At 47.8% G+C, this 26,266-nt stretch overlaps 2 protein-coding genes and 1 long non-coding RNA gene across 8 annotated transcripts in view; 1 reads left to right on the forward strand and 2 right to left on the reverse strand.

Annotated features, from left to right (window-relative positions):
- Positions 1-2,787, reverse strand: part of GALNT1 (polypeptide N-acetylgalactosaminyltransferase 1) — a 183,687-nt gene extending 180,900 nt beyond the window's left edge. Inside the window, exon 1 of the mRNA XM_048218466.2 lies at positions 2,298-2,787. The gene's annotated coding sequence lies outside the window, so the exon portion shown is untranslated. The remainder of the gene's footprint in view (positions 1-2,297) is intronic.
- A 55-nt stretch (positions 2,788-2,842) lies between these two features.
- Positions 2,843-19,343, forward strand: INO80C (INO80 complex subunit C). 6 transcript variants are annotated; one of them, XM_026496190.4, is made up of 6 exons: positions 5,021-5,153; positions 9,040-9,186; positions 12,188-12,298; positions 13,348-13,459; positions 14,368-14,435; positions 18,938-19,343. In XM_026496190.4, the coding sequence occupies exons 3-6, from the start codon at positions 12,197-12,199 to the stop codon at positions 19,067-19,069; spliced, it is 414 nt and encodes a 137-aa protein (XP_026351975.1). In that variant the 5' UTR covers positions 5,021-5,153; positions 9,040-9,186; positions 12,188-12,196; the 3' UTR covers positions 19,070-19,343. The 6 variants fall into 6 exon arrangements, with proteins under 6 accessions (XP_026351974.1, XP_048074426.1, XP_026351975.1 ...); XM_057313129.1 differs by lacking the exon at positions 5,021-5,153 and adding an exon at positions 5,637-8,089; XM_026496189.4 differs by lacking the exons at positions 5,021-5,153; positions 9,040-9,186 and adding an exon at positions 2,843-2,998.
- Positions 19,344-23,590: 4,247 nt separating this feature from the next.
- LOC130543954 (uncharacterized) overlaps positions 23,591-26,266 on the reverse strand; it is a 62,985-nt gene continuing 60,309 nt past the window's right edge. Inside the window, exon 4 of the long non-coding RNA XR_008959755.1 lies at positions 23,591-26,012. This is a non-coding gene — a long non-coding RNA (uncharacterized LOC130543954). The remainder of the gene's footprint in view (positions 26,013-26,266) is intronic.

Raw genomic sequence — 26,266 nt, forward strand, 5'->3', positions numbered from 1 at the left:
TCTGGGTCAAGGCCCTGAGGGAGGAGGGAGCACAGCGGGCCTGTGGAACTGAACAAAGTGAAAACTGAACTGGAATGTGGAGAGCCGGGCCAGAGGCAAGGCTGGAGAGATGCATGGGCGGGTCTCCGAAGACCTCTGGAACCATGTTATGGACACTGGACTTCATTCTAGGAGACATGAAAAGCCACTGAAGGGGTTTAAGTAGAGGGCATGATCTAAACATACATATCTGTATTGTCAAAGAAGCCACTGGGAACCGCTAATGGTGACTGGGTTGGAGGGACTGGAGGTGGAAGCGAGACAATAAAGGTGATGTGGGAATCTGAGAGATAGAGGAAGACTGGCGTGGGTCACGTCCTGGAGGTGGATGAAGTGGGGAGGCAAAGGTGACTCCCAGGTTTCTGGTTTGCACAACTGGCGCATAATGGTGGCATTTACTGTTAGGAAAGATGGAGGAGGAGCACACTTTAGAGGATCAAGATGGATGATGAATTCTGTTTCTGCCATGCTGGGCGTGAGATCCTGTAAGCATTCTGAGTTTATATCTGGGTGGGGGATTTTATATCTGGGTATGCATCTTTGGAGGAAGACCTAGGTAACAGAAGCCGATCTGAAAGTGGTCTGCATTTGGATGGTACCTGAAGCTCGATGAGTTGGAGAAACAGCTGGGAAAGTGCAGACTGAGGACGGCAGAGAGGCTTTGACCAAGCATCGAGAACTCTCAGTGTCTAAGGAGTGAGGAGAGAGACCTTAGCTCATCATTAGATTCACCTGGGAAACGTTAGCAACAAGTATCTGTTAGGGGAATAGGACCATATAACCTGTATTTTGAAAAACGTGTAGTAGGACTAGGACCCACTTGATAGAAGATGACAACTGTAAAAGGGGACAGGTGGTTAAGAGAGAGGAGAATAAGAGGATGGTGGCCTTCCAGATCCCAAGGGAAGGGCTTCAGGAAGAAGGGCTCAGACAAGATCAGGACTGAATTTACCAACGGGAAGCCAGATGGTGGTGTATCCACCTGCCTGACTCCTTAAAAGTAGGGAACTGGTATTTGAACTCGACAAACATTTACCAAGGGATTACAGGAAGGAGCCCAGCAGAGCTTCTGGTGCTCAAAGCTCTCAGAGAAGGGTGCATAGGGTGGGGACAGGTGAGGAACAGGAGGGGGGGGGTGCACTAGATGGCAGAAAACTTTGTGCTGGAAGTAGCATTTGAACGGAGGCAAAGGAGCTAAGAAGTCCTGGAGACGAAATAATGAAAGTGAAAGTATGATGAGTTAGAGTCACATCCAGTTTAGGAAATAGTTAGTCCCTGGCTGGAGCACAGGGGATTAAGTGTTGGGAATGAAGAAGAAGGGGGCGGGGGGGGGGGGGGGTGAGCCCAGTTATAAGCCAAGGTAAAAATTCTTTGGATTTCAAGGTAAAAGGGCCTTGAAGAATACAAGAAAACAGCATGATTTGATTTGTGATTCAAATAGCCCATTGTGGCAGCCAGTGTGAAGGGTGGCTTGGGGTCAGGGAGGATTAGGAAAAGATGGAAGCCCAAACTTCCCTCAGGAGGCTGTTGCAGGGATCCAGATGAAGGGGGATGGAATCATGAGGGTAGGAGTAAAGGGGAGAAGTGAGCTGAGGGCGGTGGGGTACTAGAGAGGGGCGCCTTGGGTTAACACCTGGTTTCTGGCTTAGGTGACCAATTGATTGGAGGTGTCAGTCACTGAGATAAAAAATAAGGAAGACTAGATTTAGATGAAGATAGGGTGGCTCCTGGGGCATCAGAGAGGACATTTCAACACTGGTAGGTCATTCCTACCAAAGGAGGAAAGGAGAAAGATGCAACATTATTGCTAGTTTCCCTAACTATTCTCTCTCCTCTAAGTTTTCTGCAGCCTGTTTCCTTCAAATATCCATATTCATAAACACACCTGTCCTGTTTTAGAACACAGTTACTTCAACTAGTTACTGCAGGGGATTTGTTCATTTATGAATTACTTCATTAAGGACAAAGCAAAATTTGTTCCAAACTTGCAGGGTAGTATCACCCGGAAAAGGTAAGTGAACAAAACATAACTGGCCTTCACCTCATAGAACTTACATACTGTCAGGAGCCAAAAAAGACATTAACCAACTTATTACAACCATGTGGTATGTGGCAAGTAACAACGGGGCGGGGGGCGGGGAGAGGGTGTCCCATCGAAGTTCATAATTAGGTTTAGTAGATCCGTGAATTCCCTGAAATCCACATGTAAAATTTTGTCTACACCTGCATACATTTGGTGAGGGCGGGGAGGGGCTTACATGCTCCAAGGAGTTCTGGGGCTCGCTCCTAAAAGGTTAAGAACCTCTCTTCAAGTCCATTTGGACTCCCAGCCAATATACACAGACTTGTTCCGCATGCGAAGGCAGCGACCACGGGGAGAGCCAGCAGCTTGGCAGTCTGTTCAATCCACTCAGAACAACCCTAACTTTACTTAGACATTAAAAGTGATCAGTCTTCTGACTTAACGTGAGAAAAGACAACACGGTTATTAATTTTTAAAAGAACCCAGTGTTTGAAAAAAATCACAAGATGTTCTGTTCCTCAGTCACGACGAATTTCCTAGCACGTGCCCAGGTTCAGAGCGCCTGAGTAACAGGACACGGCCTGGCTGACACGCTCCCGCCTCCACAGATTGGACTGCTCCGACCTCCGCCTTTTAGAATTGGCCGAAAGAAGTCCGCGAACGCGCCGAGAGTCCAGGCCGGATTTTCGCGCCTGAAGGCGGAAGTAACGGCGAGCCGGAAGTTCCAAAGCCTGTAACCGAGAAACTGGGGGCGGGGGAGGAGGAAGATTCAGGATAGGAATGGCGGCTCAAATTCCAATTGTGGCCACCACTTCCACTCCGGCGATAGCCCGGAACAGCAAGAAAAGGCCAGCCAGTCCTTCCCACAACTGCAGCAGCGCTGGCGGTTACAGCGCTAGTAAGAAGAAAAAAGTGTCCGCCTCCAGCTTTACGCAGGTATGCTGCGGCTCGTCAGGCTGCGCGTGCGCGAGGCCGTGCGGGGCGGGGCGAGGGCGCGTGCGCAAGGCGGGGCAGGGCCCTTGAATCTGGCCTCGTGGATGCAGATCACTCGTGCAAATGAAAGGTTTTCCTTGGTGTGGACAAGTGGACTTTGGTTTAAGCACCACCCGCGCTGCATTGTCCTTGAAAGCAGGAGAGGTGGGGATGTTATTACTGACTTAGTAGAATGATCGTCCCTTCCCGTCGCGTTTAGGTTGAGGCCTGGGACTTTTCTGTGAGTTTCAGTCTTGCACAAGTCAGCGTGTCTCACCTTCGTCCTTTCTACAGACGTGTGCCGAGTGTCCGTGAGGTGCAGAGCGCCCTAATATCCTAAAAATGGAGGAATACAGGATGTATTGATACTGATGGCTTCCCTCATTCTCAGAAAAGTACTTTGTTGACACTCAGTTTCCCTGTCCCAAAGTGGTTTGGTCTTACTCCATGGTGTTGGTAAAAGGATTCCATGAGATCATGGTCGGAAATCCCTGAACACAGTGCCTGGCACAGACCCCATGGCATCTGGGTAATCTAGGCTCCACAATTCGAGCAAAGGATTTTCTGCAGAGGAGTGATTTGGTTAGATTAGTGTTTTTCTTGGCTCCTGCATTTTATTTTAAGCAATAGGAGAGCACTGTCCCAGGCACTGTTCTAAGCACCTTTTTTTCCCCAAGATTTTATTTATTTATGTGACAGAGAAAGCACAAGCAGGGGGAAGAGCAGGCGGAGGGAGAAGCAGGCTTCCCGCTGAGCAGAGAGCCCCACGCAGGGCTGGATCCCTGCACCCAGGGATCATGACCTGAGCCAAAGGCAGACGCTTAACCAACAGAGCCATCCAGGCGCCCCCCTAAGCACTTTCTAAGTACTATCTCATTTAATTCTTTTTTTTTTTAAGATTGTATTTTTTTAAGTAATCTCTACACCCAACATGGGGCTCGAATTTAACAACCTCAAGATTAAGAGTCTCAAGCTCCATTGAAGGAGCCAGACAGGCCCCCCATCTTACTTTTTTATTTATTTATAATATTTTATTTATTTGTCAGAGCGCACAAGCAGGGGGAGTGGCAGGCAGAGGGAGAAGCAGGCTCCCCTCCCAGCAAGGAGCCTGAGGTGGGAGGTGGGGCTGGGATTTACCCCAGCGACAGACACTTAAGGGACTATGCCACTCAGGTGTCCCACCCCTATCTCATTTAATTCTTAAACCTCTGTGTTTTGTTTTGTTTTGAAAAGATTTATTTATTTTAGAGAGTGGCACAAGTGGGGGGAGGGGCAGAAGGAGAGAGAGAGAATCCCAAGTAGATTCTGAGGTGAGCGCGGAGTCTGATGCAGGGCTCCATACCAGGATCCTGAGATCATGACCTGAGCCAAAATCAAGAGTCAGATCCTTAACCAACTGAGCTACCCAGGTGACCCTACCCCAGCTTTAAAAAAAATCATAATGTTAGTTTTAGAAGTTCCTTTTTTCTATTTTTTAAAAATTATTTATTTTGAGAGAGAGCGCTCCCATGTGCATGAGTAGGTGGAGGGGCAGAGAAAGAATTTCAAGCAGACTCCCCTCTGAACGTTGAGCCAGTGGAGGACTTGTTCTCACGACCCTGAGATCTGAGCTGAAATCAAGAGCTGGACTGAATCTACTGAGCCAGCCAGGCCCCCCCCTTTTTTTCTGTTTTTAAAGTGGACATAAAAAGTCACCCACTTCTTCCCTGACAAGTATTATAATTTGTGTTTTCTACCTTGAGATAGTTTTTCATGAGTGTCCTCGATATATAACTTTGTGCACTCAGCATTATTTCATGAATCTCCCTATGTTGACAGGCTTCTCAAGGAATTGAGTGCTCTTATTTGACTTTATCGAATATTTAGGTTGCTTCTCACAGTTCTGTTTTATGTCACCCCACTACAATACTGCAGTTCTAGATTAGGCTCAGCGACTTTATTCTAGAATACTGTTAGATTGATGTAACTGGGCATTTGATTTTTCAGTGACAAGACAAAGGGCATTAATCTGTGACCACACTATCCTCACGCCTGAGTCAGTTATGCAGGTTGCTGTCGGGAGAGGTGAAGCTGTTTATTTGGCGAGTGGAGGCCTTGCGGACTGCAGTCTCTGTTAGAGGTAGGCATGTGCTGCTTTGATAGGGCCAGGTTTCTCCTCCCTGGGACTTGCATCATCCCTTCTTGAGCTCCAAAGAGGGGACAGCCCTGAATGCTAAGTGTTACTTCTCTCCTCTTTGTAGGGTGTTCATGTCTTGGGAATGGGATGGTTCATCTCATAAAGTCTCCTGGTGTAAACAGTGGCTTAGTAATGTGGAAACTACATCATTTAAAATTTTATTTTCTTGCGTTCCAGCCTCACAGACTTGATCTTGATCCTCCGTTTCACTGAAGGCTGCTCCCTCATCCCGTGGCTAATAGGCACCAGAGTCTCAGCCCCGCTAAAGCCCAGGGTGTGGAAGAAGGAGGGTGCAGTATTATGCAGGGTGGGGTTAAGGAGGAAGGAATGGCACAACACCCAGTTCTGGACCCCGGGGGGGTGGGGGGGTGGGGGTGTACTTTTGGGTCCTGGTCTGAGAGGGAGGAGAGTCCTCACTGTTTCTCAGGCAGGATGCAGCTCTGGAATGATGGGGCTCAGTTCTTGTTGGGATGGCTTCCTTTCTCTGCCCCTTCTTCAGCATGGCTCCTCACTGGCCCTGCTGACCGGGAAGGACAGAGGATGGAGGGACCAAATTAACAGGAGGGGACCGCTCTGAAACTCAGTGCTTGAGCACATCCTCTCCATCCCTTGCTGCTGCTTCTCTGGCATGCTGCCCGGAATGGCGATGCACACTTCTGGCACTCTCTCGCACACCTTCCCCTTCCTCCCAGCAGACACACCTGTCTGACGGCGCGTCCTCTCCCCTGGCAGAGCTCCCAGACCTCCCAGCCCACACACACTTGCAGAGGTACCTGCTTCTCTTGGTGGCCTTCAGGGCAGCATCGCCTCCCCAATCTCAGCGAGGCCTTTCTGCCTGCCGGCGTTCTCCTGTCTCTCCCTGGGGCCTGGGAACAGCCTATATCAAAGAGTGCCCTGATTCCTTCCTAGGATTTCAGTGTGCACACAGCACTTGGAGCTTACCCACTAGGAATCAGGGAAGGGGCCTCCAGAGAAGGGGAGAGATGCAGTCTCTGTGCCCTTCCTGCACGGGAGGAAGAGCCAAGGCTGTTGCTTGAGGTTGGTGGCTGCCAGCTGGGTGTGTTCCGTAGTCACTGTCGGGGCCTGGGGCCTGCTTCCCCATTCCCCTCTGGGATCTTCCCCTTGCTTCGTGAGCAGTTCCGTTTGCTTATTTTCTCCCAGATGGAAACATTATATAAGCAGTCATTTTCTTTATGAAAAACTGCAACAGTAAAGTTGAAGCTTAAATGTATCTGGCCCTGGGAAACCTCTTACTTTCTGCCTGTTTCCCCTGAGTTGTCCCTAGCGGTCTGGCTTTTCTGTTCGGGCATGATGCTTGCTGTGTAGTTTTTAGGGCTGTCTTTCTCTCTCTCACGTACTTGAGGCCACCTGTAGGCCAGCCTCCTCATGGTCCCTGCCCACTGGCCTGCTCCTCACTGAGTAGTCCCATGGCCACCCTTACGAATTGCTCGATTCCTTGCGGAAAAGACCACTTTGCTTCTTCTGACACTGGCTGGTTTCCTTAGACCTGCTCATCTCATGTGCCTCCCAGCCAGTGAGCAAGGCTTCCTCCTTTGCCCCTGAACCACAGCCTCTTGGGAGAGCCGGTGATAGTCACTCTTCCTGACCCGCATGCCAGCTGTAGCTTCCTCTTGAGGTCCGTGGAGCCCCTGGCTCATTTGCTGTCTGGTTAGCAGCTGGGCGTACCCCAGGGGAGAGGTTTCTCTTGGCCACTGTATTTTTTTTTAATGCTCTAGATATTTCAGTGTGGATTTCCTACACCAAAGGCATTCTCCTATGTAACAATAGTACAGCCATCAAATTTAGGGAATTAACACTGAAGCAATGCTGACCCCTAATGCTGACCGTGTTCTTGTCTTTGCTCGGGTCCAGGATCCATCTAGGATCATGTGTTGTGTTCAGTTACCATGTGTCTTTAGCTTCCTTTTTATGTAGAACAGTTCTTTGGTCTTTATCTTTCACGGCCTGACACTTTGGAAGAGTACTGGTCACTTATTTTATAGAATGTTCCTCAATTTGGGCTTGTCTGATATTTCCTCATGATCAGATATGGGTAATACATTCTTGGCAAGGGTACAGAAGTGACGCTGTCCCCTTCTCAGTGCATCGTATCATGGCACACGATGGCCTGTGTTCTATTACCACCACCGTTAGCTTTGAGCACTGAGTAAGGTGGTGTCTGCTAGGTCTCTCCACTGTGAAATTATTTTCCTGTTCGTATTGAAGTATCCTGTGGGGAGATACTTTGAGACTAGCTTTATTCATTCATCCATAAATTTGTTTATTTGTAACTGCTTTATTGAGTTATAATTCACATACCATAAAATTCATCCTCTTAAGATGTGCACTTCTGTGGCTCCTAGAGTATTGCAAATTGTGTAACCACCACCATCATCTAATTTCAGAGTATTTCCATGACCCCAAAAAGAAACCCTCTGCCTATTCGCAGTCACTCCCGTCGCCCTTCCTCTGAGGCGCTACCTCTGATCTTTGCTGTAGTTACCTCATGAGAATGGCCTTTTATGTCTGCTTTCAACTACCGTAATATTCTCTTTCCCTTTTTTTTATGATGTATTTATTTATTAGAGAGAGTGTGAGGAGGAGCAGAAGGAGAGGGAGAGAAACTCAAGCCGACTCTGCTCTGAGTGTGGAGTCCAATGTAGGGGCTTGATCTCATGACCCTGAGATCGTGACCCGAGCTGAAGTCAAGAGCCAGACACTTAACCGACTGCGCCACCCAGGCGCCCGTCAGTTATCATAGTATTTTCAGGGCTTATCCGTGTTGTTGCGTGGGTCAGTCCTTTATTCCCTCTGTGGCTGAATGAATCTGCCATTGTGCGGATGGACCACACTTCGTGTATTCATCGGTTGACGGACAGGTGGGTTGTTTGCACGTCTTAGCTATTATAGGAAATACTTCTATGAATGTGCACGTTTTTGCATAGACTTATTTTTTTAATTCTCTTGAGTTGAATTATTAGGTCACATGATAATTCTATGTTTCACATTTTGAGGAAACACCAAACTGTTTTTCAAAGTGACCACACTCTTTTACTGTCTCACAAACAACGCGTGCGGGTTGCAGTCTCTCCAGACCCTGGCTGACACATTCTTGTCTGTGACTGGCCGTCCCAGTGGGTGCGAAGTGACACCTCATTGTAGTTTTGACGATGCGGAGCATCTTTTATGTTGGCCATAGAAGAAGAAATGTTGATTGAAATCCTTTGCCCTTTTTATTTTATTTATTTATTTATTTATTTATTTATTTATTTATTTTATTTTATTTTATTTTTTTAAAGATTTTATTTATTTATTTGACAGGATAGAGACAGCCAGCGAGAGAGGGAACACAAGCAGGGGGAGTGGGAGAGGAAGAAGCAGGCTCATAGCGGAGGAGCCTGATGTGGCGCTCGATCCCATAACTCCGGGATCACGCCCTGAGCCGAAGGCAGACGCTTAACCGCTGTGCCACCCAGGCGCCCCTCCTTTGCCCTTTTTAAAATAGAATTTTTGTTGTTGTTGAGTGATAACAGTTCTTTATATGTTCTGGATCAGGGTTATTTGTTTTGTTGTTCAGATTGTCCTTTGCTAGTGGGAACTTCTTCAAACTGGCTTCGATGTGCTTTAATAGACCCCCATCGTTTTCTGAGTGCTGTTGTGAACTGTTATGAACTGAATTGTGTCCCTTCGAGATTCATATGAAGTCCTAGCCCCCAGTACACCTCAGAACATTACTGTATTTGGAGATAGGGCTGTAACAGAGGTAATTAAGGTTAAATAAGGTCATAAAGGTGGAGCCCTAATCCAATATGACTGTTGTCCATATAAGAGGAAGAGACACCAAGGAGGGGAGTGTGCAGAGGAAAGGCCGTGTGAGGACACAGCAAGAAGACCGTCGTCTACAAGCCAAAGATCCAGGCCTCCGGAGAAACCAACCCCGCTGACACCTTGATCTGGACTTGGAGTTTCCAGAGCTGTGAGAAAATACATGTCTGTTGTTTAACCCACCCAGTCTGTGGTATTTTGTCAGGGCAGCCCTAGCTGCCTGATACAGCTATTTTCTTACTTTCTCGAACCACAAGGCTCATCCTGTACTTTCCTGCCCCAGCCCTAGAACTAGCTACTTTTTTAAGGATCAGTGGTTCTTGGAGAATCACATTTAGAAACCAGGATCTGAGCACAGGTGTGCCTGTTCTTGTTTCCAGCTGTCTCTGGAGAGAGCTAGGAAGGATGGGGGGGGGGTGTGCCCCCCTCCCCCATACTCTCTGTATCGGTTTCTCTGTTTCTCTGCCTGAGCTGGGTTAAAGCTGTGAGTCCACACTGGGAACCTCTGATTTCAGTCCAGTAGCACAGGCTTCGCTCTAGCCTCCCCTCATTCCGTCTGTGCTCCTCCTCAGGATACACATGACAGTAGTTTCTGATCAAGTTTGATGCAGGGAATGGAAGACCCAGCCACGCGGTGAGGCAGGATGCGCAACCGCTCTGAGGCTCTCTCTTCCCTTGGTTGCTCACCTCTCTCTCTTGTCTCTCCTTCTGCTGGTCTGTTATTCCTGTTTCATAAAGCTGCGATTTTTTCCTTGACTAAGACATAAATACAAACTCTCCATCAATATATCTAATTTATAGTAGATATTAGTCTTACAACTAGTCAACCCAAAATAAATTGATAGCTGGCTAAAACTCTACAAGGTAATGTTGGTTATTGATTAAATGTGATGGGAAAATCAAATTTTCCTCATCAAATTGGGCCTCCCAGGATACATGTATCTGGCAGAAATGCCACGACCATGAAGGAAAAATTACAAGGGCAATAAAAAGTATGTACATAGTGCTAGATCTAATCTTTGTTATAAAATTAAAACTGGCATGGACTAATCCCAATGAAAATAATCTTAGTTAAGCATAAATGAAAATGGGGAAATTGGGAACTATTTGTGCCATATAGAAAATGACTCAATGGATTTTGTACCAGAAAATACAAAATGCAGGAAGGAAGGGTAGTGAAAGGTAAGGCTGGAGAGGAGGCCAGGATGTGTTTCTAACCTCAAGGTCCGTCAGGCCCACTGGCCCGCTGTAAAGGAGGGGCACCCCATCAAGCCTGCCTTTAAGAGTGCCTCCTGCCTGTGCTGGAGAGAAGGGAGTGGGCCAGGTGTGCACTGCAGAGCCCCTCCTCTAGGGCTGGGAGCTGAGGAAGGTGCCAGATAAGGGCTGAGGACAGTGGGAAGGACGGCTGGGAGAGGGGGGAGGGAGTGCGAGAGGAGAGAGAGACACAAGAACACTTGTGGCTGTGGACGGTGGGAAAAGTGAGAAATTGAAGGCCTCTTAGTTCTTACAGAGTTGACGTTGAGCTGGGCTTTGGAAAGATCATGCAGGGTAGGGGGGATGAGTTGAGGGGCATGCCAGACAAAAGAGGTGGTGTGGACCGAGGAGGTGCACAGGCCCACGTGCAGAGACCCTGGGAAAGCGTCTGGGAAGGTGTTTGAGAGGAGACCATTGAAGAACTACTGCAGTGAAGTGAGTGGCCCCCGTGTCACTGCAGGGGTGGGGGTGGGGGTAATGGTGTACACCCCCCCCCCCCAGCACTCTCCTACATTGCTGCCCGGAGTGTCAGAGAGGGCCACCATTTAGGAAGACGACTTGGCAGATTCTTATAATGTTAAACATACACTTACCCTATCACGCAACCATTCCGCTCCTAGGTATTTACCCAAGAGAAGTGCAAACACAGGGCCACACAAAGCCTGGTACAGAATGTTCACAGCAGCGTTATTTATAACAGCTGAAGACTGAAAATGCTGCCCGTGTTCATCCAGAGCAAATGGATAAACAAATTGTGGCACCTCCGCACGGCGGGATACCGCTCTGCCGAGTGCGCGCAGACACAGTGCAACAAATTACTGACCTCTGCAGCAACATGGAGAGATCTTAAAAACCCTCTGCTGAACTAAAGATGCCAAACACGAGTACATGCTGTCAGATTCCCTTTACATGAAGTTGTAAAAGGGGCAAATGTGGCGTGGTAGCAATCACAACAGCGGTTGCCCCTGAGGGTGGAAGGTACTGACTAGGACGGGGCATGAGGGAACTTTCTGGGATGACGGAAATGTTCTTTATCTCCGTAGGGACACAGATTACACAAGTGTAAAGATTTGGCAAAACTCACGAAACCTACACTTGAGATCTGTGCCTTTCACTGTATGTAAATTACATATCCATTAAGAATTTATTGCAGTCTGGGAAGACTGGAAATTGCATTAAAAATCAGAAGCGATGTCTTACTTTGGCTTGTTTTTTCTTGGTAATGGTGAACTTGAAAGGTTTTTTTGTTTTAAAGCATTTAGCCTGCTTGTCGGGGCGCTCTGTCTGCAGCCAGCTGACCCGTGACCGCGCGGCCCCCTCTCCCTGTCCTCTCCTTCCTCAGAATGCCTGCATCCCGTTGCTTGCCTGGAGCAGAAGAGCTGCAGCCTGGGTTCTCTGGCTGATGACAGACACCCTTACAGGGGCTGGCCTTTTTTTTTTTTTTTTTTTTTTTTGTCTCAGTGTTTTAAGGCAGTTTAACAAGATCAGCAGGAGTAGGCACGAGGTTGTGTTGTGGAGATGGTGAGGGCTTTGGAATTGGCCCCGCCTGGGTTTGAATCCAGGGGTAATCACTGTGTGGCCTTGAACCCATACCCCTGAGCCTCAATTTTCTCTTCAGAAAACTGGGGGTAACAGCAGTTGTCAGAGTTCAATGAGCTGGCTCAGGGAGGACACACACCCCTACTGCTTGGCGCCTGGGGGAATCAGGAAGCATGGCAGCTGGGGTCCCGGCTGTCTCTCCCAGTCTGTCATGCCCTTTCGGTGCAGGCTACCTGCGAGGGCTCTGTGGCACCGTCTTCCTTCGCATGTCCCGTGGTATCCTCTTCAGTCTTTTTGGGCGCCGAGTTAGGGACCTCAGCTAGAAGAAACCGACCTCAGACTATTCATTATATTTTAAGGGTATCAGCATGGAAGCCATGAGTGAGAATAAGATGGTGCCCTCCGATTTCAGCACGGGACCTATGGAGAAAGCTGCTAAGCCATTGCCATTTAAGGATCCAAACTTTGTGGTAAGCTTCTAAGGTGTTTTATAAATGAAAAAACCAAACAGCCACACCCTAGCCTCTGATCCTGCTGGGCCTGCAGCCCGGGTGGCACTGGTGTCCCTTTCTCTGTCAGTCCAAGTCACCACCTTCTGTGCCCGGGGCTGTTAGGAGAGGGTGGGGACAGGAGGAGAGCCCTTCCCGTTGCTCACCCAGTGGGCTGGTTCCCCAGGATTTTGGTGCTCCTCGTGGAACCGGTTAAAGGATAGTATTTGGAGGGTGGGTCATTTCCCTGGTTGTTCACCATCCCTTTTCATTGGGCTTACATAAGTTTTATGGGACTTAAAACAATTAAAAGGGGAGTTCTCCTCATTAGTTTAAGTAAATCTAGCTTATGTGGCTGTAAAGTAGAAATAGGCTACGCTTCCTTTCATTCTTGAGAGCTATAATAATTCCAGAGACTCATATGACGTCATTAGAAGTCTTTTTTTTTTTTCCCCATTGGTTTTAAAAATACAGTATTACTAGTGCCTGCCACAGATTTTGGTATTCTTTTCCATTTTATTTTATCATTTTTATAGAACAAAAAAGAAAAGAAATTTCCAGAGGGCTTGCCATGCCATGACTGAGGCTTATTTGGGTTTTCCAGCATCTCCCATAATTTGCCAGGCAGTGACCTGCCCTCAGAAGGGAGTTGAGAGATGTGGTCATGAGTTTTAAATCTAACTTTGGAATAAATTTATTTTAAAGTAATGGGGAATTCAGAGTGAATTCTCTAAAGTTAATCCAATAAAGGATGTGATTTTTCTATGGATTATAAAAAAGGACAACAAAAAAAAACCCCTTTTTATTTCTGCTCCATGACCAACTACCTCATGGGTTTTGATAATCCAAAAGCTTTGTGTTTTTATAAGATTGAAGTGTACAGTGTAATACTTAAAAAAAAACCCAGCCCTTCGGGGTACAGATAAGCTGACAGAATGAGGGCTGTGTTACGGTTAAGAGTAAGCATCCTTCAGATCCCGAAATGATAGCCTCTGCTGATTTCTGTTTCTTCTCCACGTCTTTCATGCCAGCACTCTGGCCACGGTGGCGCGGTCGCTGGCAAGAAGAACAGAACCTGGAAGAACCTGAAACAGATCCTCGCTGCTGAAAGGGCATTGCCGTGGCAACTGAACGATCCTAACTGTGAGCCGTCTAGAGCCTTCGTGTGTTTATAATGTTCAGAGTAGGAACTTGTAACAAACCTACGTGGCTTGCCTGTGTTTGACTTAGTGGAGGAAACGGCTTGTCGCTCAGGGATCGGAGCAGTGCATCAGCCTTAGGAGAGATGTGCACACAGCTGTGTGCCAAACCTGTTTGTGTCATCGTGGGTGTGTGGTTGTTAGTGGCACCGGTAACATGTCAATCTGGAGAAATCGGTCCTGATATGATAACACTGGTGTTTCTGTCAGACAAACCTCTTATTCAGGAGTCTGCACTTAAAATGTTCTTTCCAAGAACAGGGTTGCCCAAGATTTAGGAGGCTTTCCAACAACCGTCTTAAAGGCTAACTCTGTGCCATTGTTTGTCAGAGTAAATGCTTTACGCTGTAGTATTTGCACGTCTGTGTAAAGCACTGTGCCGTGTTCTGTTCATCCTCACTGGAAAATTCGGGTCAGAGTTCCCTCCGTCTCCTGTCCCACAGCACATCTTTCATGGGGGTGACTCAGATGGGTGAGGAGTGAGCTAGTCAGGGTCTGGGTGTGGGCATTCCGGTGTCCGGATGCTCAGATCCAATTAGTGGGTCCTTCGGCATCGCCCACAGCCTGTGTAGCTTGTGGCAGTGAGAGTGGCCTGTGGGCAGATGAGTTCTCCGGGGGTTCTTCTGGCGTAGAGGGGCCCCAGGGATGGGGCAGAGCTCAATCCAGAGCCTGCGCTTGGTCTCTGACGTACTGCATTCCTCCTCCAGAGAATTCTGGGAGGACTTAATCACAGAGTAAACATTTCAGAAATATTATCAAACAGCATTTTTGGAGAAAAAAGGGAAGGGATCTGAATATTTTAAAGCCAGCTGAGTTATCTTCTTTCTTTCCCGCCCCCCCCCTCCCCCCCAGACTTCAGTATCGACGCTCCTCCCTCCTTTAAACCGGCTAAGAAGTATTCTGATGTTTCCGGTCTTCTTGTGAGTATAGTTACATCTCTGGGTCTCATAGCGCTGAGCTGGAAGGGAGATTTCACAGTGCCATTTAGACAGGGGTGATACGGGCTGCCCCTGACCCAGCCTGGAGCCTGCGTACTTCAAACAGGTAGTGGGTTCGTGCTGAAGCGCTTACATGCTTATCGTAGAGTGGCCAACACCGGGGGCCTCCGCGTGGGCAGCCCGGAGGGAAGATTGCTCCAGAAAGTGGGAGACCCAGCTTTAACCTCCCCTTCCTCTGCTTGTTAACATGTGAGATGACAAGAAAGAAATGATTTCTTTTTTTACTGCTGAAATTTTTAAAATTTCTCATATTTTAGAGATGATTGTACTTTTAAAAATACAGTTAAACCAAAATGGAACACTTCACTTTTTAAGACTTATACATATCATTTAAATGCTTTACATTTTTATGAAAATGTATGACTGCAAACTTTTGTAACAAACTGACTAAACCAATGATACACATTTTGTGCTGGGAAAGATTTGAGTTTTTCTTCTATTTTGGAAAATAATGTTATTTTCTCCGAATCAGTCACTTGGCATCCTCCCTCCTGTTCAGAATACTAGGTCAGGTCCGGTCTGCGCGAACTTTCGTTGTAGCTTCTCCTCTGCAAAGCACAGACTCCTCTGTGTACTACAAACTTTTTTTTTAAAGTAGGCTCCATGCCCAGTGTGGAGCCCTATGTGGGGCTTGAACCCACAACCCTGAGATCAAGACCTGAGCTGAGATCAAGAGTTGGATACTTAGCTGACTGAGCCACCCAGGTGCCCCTGTACTACAAACTTTTTAACATACAGCCTTAAATACAGTGATCGTAAAACACAACAAGGGAGAGTAGAGGTACTGTAACATGGCGTGCGTGTGCATGTTTGTGCGTGCACATGTGTGTGTGTGTCATGGGTTCTTCTGCCATCCATTTCAGGGCACGTATCTCTTTCTAACCTCAGAGGAACTTCACCTTTATGAGGAGTGTTGTGGTCTTACACGATCTCTTGTCTACTGCCTGAAAATAGTCACCTCATCTATTTCACCCATTTTAATAATTGTTTATAGCAGGAGAGCTAGTGTGGGAGCAGTTGTTCTGTTCCAGCCCCAGATGGACATTCCTCCTTGGAGAGGCCGTGGCTTATGGGCAGACTTAGGTGGTCCCTTACAAGGTAGCTTATCCTCGCCGCTGGGCAGCTCATCTGCTAGCGCAGTGACTTGCACACATTAGGAGGCACGAGAATCACTTTGAGAAGCATTGTTCCAGGCCCCTTTATGCCACAGGCAAGGACTTGTCATGTCATATGTAACCTAAAACCTCTGGCGCCATTGTATATAAGAATTAAGAAATTTCGAATATACAAAGAATGCTACCAAATCATTGAAAGGCAATCCTATAGGAGGACTGGCTAAAAGGATATGAAGACAGTTACAAGGAGGACATACAGATGAGCAGTAAGTAGATAGTCTCACTGATAATTAGGAAAAAGGCTCATGAGCAGGGAAGAAAGGAAGGTGTTTGATTATAAACATCATCAACACAGAGGAACAGATATCCTCAATTCACGGCCCTTTTGAGGTGGGAATACATTAGTCTGGATTCTTTGGAGGACATCTGGCAGTACCTGTTGAGACAGAAAAGCTAAAGCCTATGACCCAGCAATTTGCCTTCTAGGCAGCTCCCTAGAGAAATAGTGTGTACAAGGAGCTTCATGCAGAAATGATTATGAGAAAATGGAATTATGAACAAAATATTGGGAACACAATAAAGGTCAGTCAGCCAGGGCTTGGGGGTAGGGATGATTTCATACTAGTCTGTGAGCTTGATGTGTATGTAACCACAGGTATAAACTTCCAAGACGCATCATTTACTGAAAGGTGCAAGGCAGCATAAGCAGCATGCTACCACTTAAGCAAAAACCCACACACAGTCACAAAAAAATAGTGGGTAGTTTCCCTGTTGTGTTTATATAGGTGTGTAAGGGTATACACAAACAAGGTCTGGAAGGGTGCCCGCGTACAGTGGTTTCCTCAGGGAAAGGCAAGGACTTTTGGATGGTAGATGGTTGGAAAAGGGGACTTGAGTCTTATTAATAATGTTTTCTCTTTCTTTTTTTTAAGAGGAGAATGTGTCCATTTGTTACTTGTGTAAATTAAAGTTGCATAATTAAAAAATAAAGCCCCGCTCATGTTTACACGGACGCACCTGTTCCTGGCCGGCCAAGTAGCTGTCCGCCCCCCGTGCGTGGGCATGGCAGGAAGGCAGGTGCGGTCACATCTGTGTGTTGTCCTTGTTCCAAAGCTATGGAAAGAACCGTGGCTCCGGGTGAGACGGGGAGAGCAACGAGTGCTGCCTGTCACCTCGTGGCAAGGGAGGCCTTGGAACCGATGACTGCCACCCTACGGGAAGGTGGCCTTTGTTGCTCCTCTGGGGCTGGAAGCCAGAGGAGGGCAGACTGGAGGGGTGCAGTTTTTTCCTTGTTCAACTCTGGGGTGTCACTTGGCATCCTCCCTCCTGTTCAGAATACTAGGTCAGGTCCGGTCTGCGTGAACTTTCGTTGGTAACCGTTCTGTGGTGCCAGAGTATCTCTGTATTGAGCCTTATTTACTCAGCAGCCTTCCTGGCAGTGAGGTCTGAACTTGGGCGGGCCAGCGCTGCACAGTTTGGTGGTGGGAGTGAGGCAGCCACAGAAATGGGGCCAGGCCGGAGCTGGTTCCTCTCTGGAGGCCAGATGATCAAAGCCAGCTGTGCAGGCCTGCCCCCCTGCTTGCAACTGCAGGGGGGCCTCTCCTGCGGGTCCGCACTTCTGACTGCCTCGTGGCCAGTTCTCCAGAGGGGCTTGTTGCTGTTTTTCCGTGTAAGCCTTCCTTAATATTATGGTCGTTAAAGGAAATGTGGGACAGAAAGGCAAGATCTAGATGAAGCCAAAGGATCAAGGTTTTATTTTCTGGAAAGCTTTAATTAATCTTGAGGAATAATCTCCTTTTCCTGCCACGCAGATGTTAACTACCTTAGGGAGATCCCCTGAGGCAGAATTGAGGACTTTGTATAGAGTGTGAGAACCCTGTGACTAAGTTCCCCTCAGCTATTGCTTCTGCGGCCTCCCCTCCCATCTTCGGTGACACAGCACTGCCGCCCGGCGGGGTCCACACAGACGGTCCGCACTGCAGTAACTGGACGTTATCTGTCTAGACTTTAATGGCATCTTTTATAATTTTTTAAAGGAGTTCCAAGTGACTCACCCTCATGGTTTCTGTTTCAAACTCTGTAAAAGCCATGTGACTTGGGGTATATAGTAAGTGAATTTTTTTTCTCCATTTTGCATGTGGGGAATACAGACCAAAAGAGAATTTTGATGTCAGTGAGAAATGAGTTCTCTTTTATGTGATTGTCCTGATCCTCCATTTGTTCATTTGTTCCTTCCTTCCTCATTGTACAAACATGAGCTGAAGGCCCACGGGGCACTCTGCATTGCACTAGGAACAGGGATGCCATGATAAGCAAACCACAGGGTTCCTGCCCCATGGAGCCTCTCAGCCTAGACCTCACTCAGAGAGTCATGCAGATAATAAACGTGAAAGCAAGAGAGATAAGCATTCTACAGGAGACAGATGTGGGGAGAGTGGGGGAGCAGATGAGCCTTCCCTGGTGAGATGACTGGGGTCTGAGCCCTGAAGGATGAGCAGGCGATTAGGGAGCACGATGGCCCCTCCCCAGGAAAGGGCGAGTGGGGTATGAATGCAGGGAGGGACGGAGAGCCAGGGCAGTTGGAACCAGAGTAGGGACGTGTGGCTGAGGAAGAGGTTTGGAAAGGAGGAGGGCCCAGGCTGGCTTGCGGGGTCTGAGGAGCCATGCTGAGGACTTGAGAGGAGCTACTGAGAGATTTCACGCCAAGGAATGACACGATCAGAAGTGCAAGTTGTAGAGATGACCTTGGTTGCAGTTGTAGGGTGGTGGTCCCTTCCAGTGGGAGGGTGGGGGGTGGGGGCGTGGACCAGCAGCCCTGTGGTGTAGCCCAGGGAGCCATCCATGGGAGTGGCGTGGGCAGGGCGTAGAGCAGGAGAGAGCGCTTGGAGCGGGGGGGGGGGGGGGGGGGGGGGGGGTGCCTGGCAAGCCCCTGTTCCCACCTTGGGGGACAGAGCTGGAACATCTGTTGGAAGCAGGTGGGAGTTTGAGGGCAGGGGCCAGGGAGGGCCGATCATCAGGAATTCCGTTTTGGACTGTTGCTTGTAGTCCTTGCAGCACCCACCAGAAGAATCCTAGTGTCTGATGTGGTTACTCCTCTTCTTCCCATCCATACCCTGAAGTATTTCTCAAGTCTGGGAAGATTAACAAGTCTTTGCCAAAATGAGCAATTTAGCATGCTTGGTGACAGAGTAAGACAAAATGAAGATACTTCACTTTAAGTAAAACAGGAAAAAATTTTTAAACTTGAACTTCAAATATTTACCACCACCACCAACATTCTGCCTTTCTCTGTGCCGGTTTCCCACCCAGGCCAACTACACTGACCCCCAGAGCAAGCTGCGGTTCAGCACCATTGAAGAGTTTTCCTACATCCGGAGGCTGCCCTCCGACGTCGTCACTGGCTACCTGGCCCTGAGGAAGGCCACAAGCATCGTTCCCTGAGCCTTGAGAAATGGGGAGGAGGTGGAAAACTGTTTCAAAGGCCGACTTTGGACTCATGATTTTGTTTCATGGAAACAAACTCATTCTGCTGTCAATCTGGAAATGTCAGTGCTGTGCCTTGGAAAGAATGTTTGGCTTTAATTTCAGGTTTTTTTTTTCTTTTCTATGTTTTCCCTCCAAGTGTGATATTTCCTGTTGAATTAAATTATACTTCAGTTGTTGCTTCAAGTGAAGTTGTTTGACAAGAAGATATAAAATTGTGCTTTTAACTTAACTCACGTACTTCCTCAAGTTTTTGCTTCAATGTGAACTCCCCTGTAACACATCTAAAGATTCTACGGTGACTTCTGACCACAGGGCTGGATTATTCCTGGTCCTGGTGACTCCCACTTTAGAGCAGATTAGTTTTTTCGTTTTTGTTTTTTGATGAGAATGCTTGGAGGAGGTCCAAAATTGGGACTGGTGAAGAAAGAGCTGAGTACTCTCCCTGCTGCGCTGGGCCAGCCTCTCCCAAGCCTCCAGAACTGAGAGAGATACATGTCTGTTATGTAAGCCACCCAGTCTGGCGTTTGTATGGCTGCTTTAGCTGGCTAACACACCAGCCCTAGCCCCACTTCTGGAGTATGGGGTGCAAGCACTGACACCTCTTCCGAGAAAGGCTCTTGTCCCGGTGCAGGGTGCTGTCCCTCTGACCAAAGCCTGCTCTGGAACAGCAGTGTTGGCTTCCTCTTCTCGAAGGGGGAGAGTGCAGAAACATGGCCTGGGCCTCTCTGAGTCCACTCCCATATTTCTCTAGGGAGGACAGTGGAACTAGACCCTGAGGCTTCGGGGCCTGAGCTGCCGCTGCTTTGGGGGATTAGGAGGCCAGGTGCCTTTTCTTTCTGAGGGAACACGCCTCCTGCAACCTCTCCTGCCTTAGAGAAAAGAAAAACAAAGCTGGGAGAGCAGCCTGCTGGGCAGGTGGCAGCCCAGAACCTGGCTTCCTTTTCTTCTGGTACAGCTGCCCCTGTGTCACCCCAGTAACTAGTGGTGAGAGTGGGAGGGGTGCAGGGTGGCTCCCCTCCCACGGAAAGGGACTAAGGGAGGACCAGGAGAGGTGGGAACCTTTAAGCCCGTGCACACTGAACATTCGCGCCTCTGGTACAGGAATCCTCAAACCTGAAACCGAAGTTCTCTGAGAGACCAGAGGCTGCTTCTTGGGCTCCCACTCTGGCTCCTGCACTTGCTGCCAGCAGTCAGCCTTGGAAAATCCCCCAGTTTCCCTTTTGGTGAAAATAAGGAGTAAGTGAGCCAAGGGCCCTTCCTGTTTCACTTCCACCTTCTATTATACAAAGAAAACTTGGGGAAGGTCCACTTTTTTTCCATGAAAGCCCCCAACTGGATAGTGCCCCACTATCCAATTTTAACCATTTTTAGAGATGGAAGCTCTAATCATTTCTAACACTTACTGCTGGGCGATACCTCTGTCCTAACTGCTCCGGCTCTCCTGGGCCAAGGTCCAGGATGAGAGCGAATCCCTGCCCTGTATATGTGTCCCTCATGGGGGCCCCCAGACCATTGCTCCCTTAGGCCTCTCGGGGCTTCTAGGGGTGTGTGCATGCATGCTGTGAGCCCTCTGTCAGGGTCACCTGGGACCCATTCAACAGCAGATCCCTGGGCCACACCCTCGACTTCTAACCCTAGCAGGGAGTGGGACCCATGCATCTGCATTTGACAAATACCCCGCACGAACGTGACATGTAGGAGTGTGAGGACTGCCACCTTCCCCAGGCAGAGGGAAGCACGTGTGCCACACACCTGGCTCCCAGCTTTCCTGTTCCCCTGCCAGGCTGTCCTTGCTGGCCTCTGCGCAGAGCGCTGTGTTCCAAAGGTCAGGTTGGTTCACCTCAAGCAAGGGGTCCAAGCTGAGCCAAGCTAAGCTTCAAACTGTGAACACTTCCAACCAGGAGTCCAGGCAGGTGATTTTGTGCTGAAATAGCCCTTGCTGTCCATGCCTGGCCCAGAGGTTCTCGGCCCTGGCTGCACATTAGCATCCCCTCTGTCGCTAATGGAGGGGATGGCAGGGAGAAGTGTAAAAGTACCCAGGGATTCTGACTCAGCTGGCTTGACTGGGGCCTGGGCACAGGATTGTCAAACTCCCCAGGGGATTCTAATGTGCAGCCAGTGTTGAGAACCCTTGTGGCTCTAACTACAGAGTGGATATTTCACATGGGGTATGTTTTCTAATCCACAGATCAGCTGGCTCTTTCCATTTCAGGGCCATGGGCAATTCGGAAGGGTGTGTGTGTGTGTGTGTGTAATTCGGAAGGGTGTGTGTGTGTGTGTGTGTGTGTAGGATTCCTTTTCACACAGCAACCCAGCACTGGAGATTCCTTCCTCTTCCCTCTTTATTCCCCACTCATCAGTCCCCAGATCCCCTCTTCTCTTGTACTGATCCTTCCCCTTCTGTCTGGTCCTCTTCCTACCTGACTTCAGAAGGAGCACGGCGCCTCCTGCCTGGACATTTTCAGTGTCCTCCTAACTGCCCTTTCCAGTGGTCTGCTCCCCACCCCTCCACTTTCCCCTCTGCCAGCGGAGGGTCCTTCCTCAACTTTGGATAAGAACTTGACTCTGCCCATCACAGCATGTCTACAGGTGATTTGTCTCAGATACCTTATCAATTCTGCCATTGGCCTATAGTATCCAAAGGATACACTCAGCCCCTTAACATCAGATTGTTTTCCTAAGACCAAACCCAGGTCCAATCTGCTCTGAGTGGATTTGACTCTCTCCCAATATCTGTCCGATACTTGTCTTCACTCTAAGAGGAGAAGAATCTATTATTGCACATAGATTAGAACCTCTTGTAAGGTTGGACAAATGCCCTCCAGGGCCCATGTGGATGAGAGGGACCCATTTTGCTCCTGTCTCCCAGGTTAAAGCATACATCCATCTGGATTTTGAATTTTGTTTTATAATTGGGCCAAAAGTGTTTTTCAGTGAGAAATCTCTCATTTCTGAATCCGTGGCCATTGGAAAGAGACATCAGACTCTGGATGCTGCTTCTAGTGACCTATAACTGAGTTGGGATGCTTAACTTAGTAAAAATAAAGGGTAACGAAAGAAATGGATGGAGTAGGGAGTAAAGAACCTGACCAAATAGGACAGTTACCTTGGGAAGAGATTGAGAATGATGTCCTCTTCCAAATATGTGAAATGATAACTATTATTTAAAATAATATTCTCTCTGATAGGAATGTGTAGGCCTTATCTGGATACTGATTCAAACAAAAAAGACTTAAAAAACATTTTTGAGACAATTAGACATTTGATATTTGATGATATTTAGGAACTCTTATGAATATTGTTAGTTGTGATAATGGTTTTGTAATGTTAAAAGAAAGGATTGGAATCTTTTAGAGACACATACTGAAATATTTATGGACGGAATGATATGATCTCTGGGATTTGCAGCAGGACAATATGGGAGAGAGGAAGTGGATGGGAGTAGCACTGAAACAAGATTGGCCATGAGTCAATAACTGTCGAACTGAGTGATGGGTGTGCGGAGGTTCATTATAGTATTCTGCTTTCATATGTGTCTGAATTTCTCCATAATAAAAGCTTTTTAAAAGAATATGATGTTTTGGGGCACCTGGGTGACTCAGTCGATTAAGTGTCCAACTCTTGACCTCAGCTCAGGTCTTGATCTCAGGGTTGTGAGTTCAAGCCTTGTATTGGGCTCCACATTGGGCATGGAGCCTACTTTAAAAAAAATTATGATGTTTTTAATACTAAAAACTTAAATTTTTTCCTAAAATTGGTGGTCTGTATTAGCTTGATGTTGTGGATGCTGGCAGTTTGAGAACCGCTGCCTGAATGGCATGAGGTCTTGAACAGAGAGAATACCCAATTCCTAAAACATTGCACAAAGGACACGTTGGAAGAAAAGAACCACAAGGCAGGTGAAGTTGTCCTTTAGTGTGCTCTGTGATCCCAGAGCACTGTAAGAGTACGTCCTGACATCGGCATAGGAGTGGAGAGACCGAAGACGTCAGCTTCAAGTTTCTCCGGGTGTATAAATAATTTGTACTAGAGTAGGTTTGGGATGCAGTAGAATGACTGACTATGGTTTGGGAAAATACTGGTTGATCTACTGCCCAGAGACACAGGCCTACAAAAATCACTACTGCCACCGATACAGAGATACCCCCGAGGGCCCCTCACTGCCCTGCACTTCCTGATGGGGCACCCACACACAGAGCCTGATAGCTTGGGTTTGAATCTCATTTCTGTAACTGACTCACTCTCTGGTCTTGGGCAAATTGCTAACTTACTCTCAAACTGTCAGTTTTCTAATCTGTGCATCATAATAGTATCTACCCCACATCATGGCCAGGATCAGATGAGAAAATGTCAGAAGAGCATTGAATTCAGTTTCTGGCCCACGCTGGCAAGTTGTGAACTGTGATCACTCACCTCCCTCCGGGCTCTGCTTTGGAAAGGCAGGTCTTTTCCTGACTCACCGATGTATTCCTTCTGCCTGATTCTTTTTTCTCTGTTGTTTTTAAAATTAAAAAAAAATTTTTTTTCTTTCTTTCTCCTGTCTTTGGCTTCTATGGCTCTTAGATCCACATTTGCAGCCCACCTGTGGTAACTGAACAACATCACATGATAGACGTCTCCACGTGCTCATATTACCGCTGGCTCTATCAACTATTTTCCTTGTCTTCTTCATGCCTTATCTTGGTCATTTATGCCATTTTCTGTTCTGTGTATTTTTATAAGCTGGTTCAATTTTTTTTTTTAATGGTGTAAGGGAAGGAGTAAATAACTAGCTAAATAAATAAGCCGTCTGTGACTGAGGCCAGGGGAAGAGAGGAGTCATGAGGGTGGACAGGAGAGGACTCTGATGCATGAACTCCATCGGAGTAACAGGGAGAGGAGGCGCTGACAGAAATGACCGTCTGGGCCTCTTCAAAATCATTGCTGCTTAGGACGCCTGGGTGGCTTAGTTGGTTAGGTGTCTGCTTTCAGCTCAGGTCATGATCCCAGGGTCCTGGGATCAAGTCTCACATCGGGCTCTTTGCTCAGTGGGGAGTCTGCTTCTCCCTCCGCCTGCCACTCCCCCTGCTTGTGTGGTTCTCTCTCTCTGACCAATAAATAAATAAAATCTTTAAAAAAAATCACTGCTGCTTTATGCCTTCTTGGTATTCATCACATATGTTACCATTGTTTGTTTCCCTGCAACAGGCCATAAAATCCTTAAAAACAGAAAAGGGGCAAGTTTGTCTACTTGTTTTGGTGGCAGGGTGTGAAAATGGGGCAACTTTCTTCCCACTGCAAACACAGAAGCCCAGGACTCAGCCAGTTTTCTGCTATGACTCAGTGGCCCCTGTCCACTGGTGCTTCTGTGTCCGCAGCGGACAAAGCCTTTCCTGGGAAGAGGTAGTCCTTTCCTGGCCAACAGGATGCTGACTGCTGACAGGCGCACCATGTGTACCAAACACACCACTCTCTTCCACTCAGGGTCAGAGAGATGAGTCACCTCCACCAGCCCGGGGGACTCAGAGCCTTGGATCTTTCCAGCTCGAATGCAGAAGGGCATGCCTGGGGCTTTGTGATAGGGAACACGGCAAGGGCTTTTTTCAGAGATCTAACCAAGGCCTTGGTGACTGATATCTCCCCTCATAACAACTGGGAAGGAAGCTGCTAACTAGAGATAAAGATGACAGAGTTTCTGGTCTTTTCAAAGAAAAAGTCCCTTTAGAGACAATATCAGACCTTGAAAACGAGGTGTCCCAAAAGTACACATTAGCGCTCTTCCCCCAAACTCCTTGCTTGCTTGTCTGGAAGGTTTTACAAAGAAACAATAACCTAAGTATTTGTGCCACTCATTACCATTTTCCTTCAAATTTGATGCTGCTGTCTCTGCTTGTGGAGTGGCAGGGGCCATCAGCTTTGCTCAGCCTCAGAGGCAAACATGGCTACAGGAACAGAAGGAAGAGGCAAGGAATGGAATGTGTCCATGGGGCATCTGGGTGCACGCTGGTTCTGGGACAGCGAAGGCAGGCCCTCATAGCCGCACTGCCTGGGGCCGGGGCCCTCCTCCGAGGAAGGGGGCTGCACAGTGTGGACACTCTCAGAAAGCTGATTTCCTAGGCCTCTGGCAAGGTTCATCTTTAATTATAAGGAGCTTATTTATTTATTTTCCTTCTTTATCTTTTTTTCTCTAATAGAAAAAAACCCACGATATATGAAAAGTCAGAGTTAGACATGAAAACCATGAATGGCATATTGCTAAGTACATGAAAAAGAATCACAAAATCATTGGTGAACCCCATTTTTGTAGTAACAAAAACATCAATAAGAAAAGATGTGAAAGAATTCATGTCAAGGAGTGAATAATCTCCTCTGAAGAAGGGAGTGGATTTGGGGTAGGAGCTATGAAGAAGGGGAACTTAAACTTTTTACTCTGAAATTCTGGAATTTGGGGGAAAGAGCATGTAGTCATTTTAAAAGAGTAAAACAGTAAAGTTAGGCGCCCTGGGTTGGGAGTATTCACCTTCCCGTGGAATGCAGGCTTGTCCTTGAGGTGGAACCCTCCCTTCCGGGCTTCCTGGGTCCACAAGGAAAGCCCCTCACCGCCCGCCCTGTCTACCAAGACCCGAGACGCTCTGTCCGGCCGCATGTCAGGGTCCGCTAAGGCTCCTTGACAGCGCAGCAGCGCACCCAGGAAATAAAAAGCACACCCGGCTGTTATTCTTATGTAATGCCCACAGCGATCCTGTGACGTCGGGATAGCAGTGTGTCCACTCTTACCTGAGGAACCTGGAGCTCAAGGGGCGAAACCACACAGCTGCTAGGAGGTAGGGAGGGCAGTGAGGCCGGCCCCCTGCACCCACGCTCAGGCCTCCTTCCAGGCCCTACTTCCTCTGGCAGAAGACAGTTGGTGTGGAGCTACCTGAGAACAGCAAGAAGGAACACAGGGACTTGCCTGGATGGAACACGAGGACACCATGTAAGTGCACATGTCCATGTAATTAATGTCCTGGAATGGTTAACTTTATGTGCAACTTGGCTAGGCCATGATACCCAGATATTCAGTCAAACACCAGTCTAGATTTGCTTTTTTAGATGACATTAATATTTAAACCAGTAGACTTTGAATCAATCATTACTCTTCATAATGTAGGTGGGCCTCATCTAATCAGTTGA

The sequence above is a fragment of the Ursus arctos genome, unplaced genomic scaffold (assembly GCF_023065955.2).
Source record: "Ursus arctos isolate Adak ecotype North America unplaced genomic scaffold, UrsArc2.0 scaffold_17, whole genome shotgun sequence".
NCBI classification, from domain to species: Eukaryota; Metazoa; Chordata; class Mammalia; order Carnivora; family Ursidae; genus Ursus; species Ursus arctos.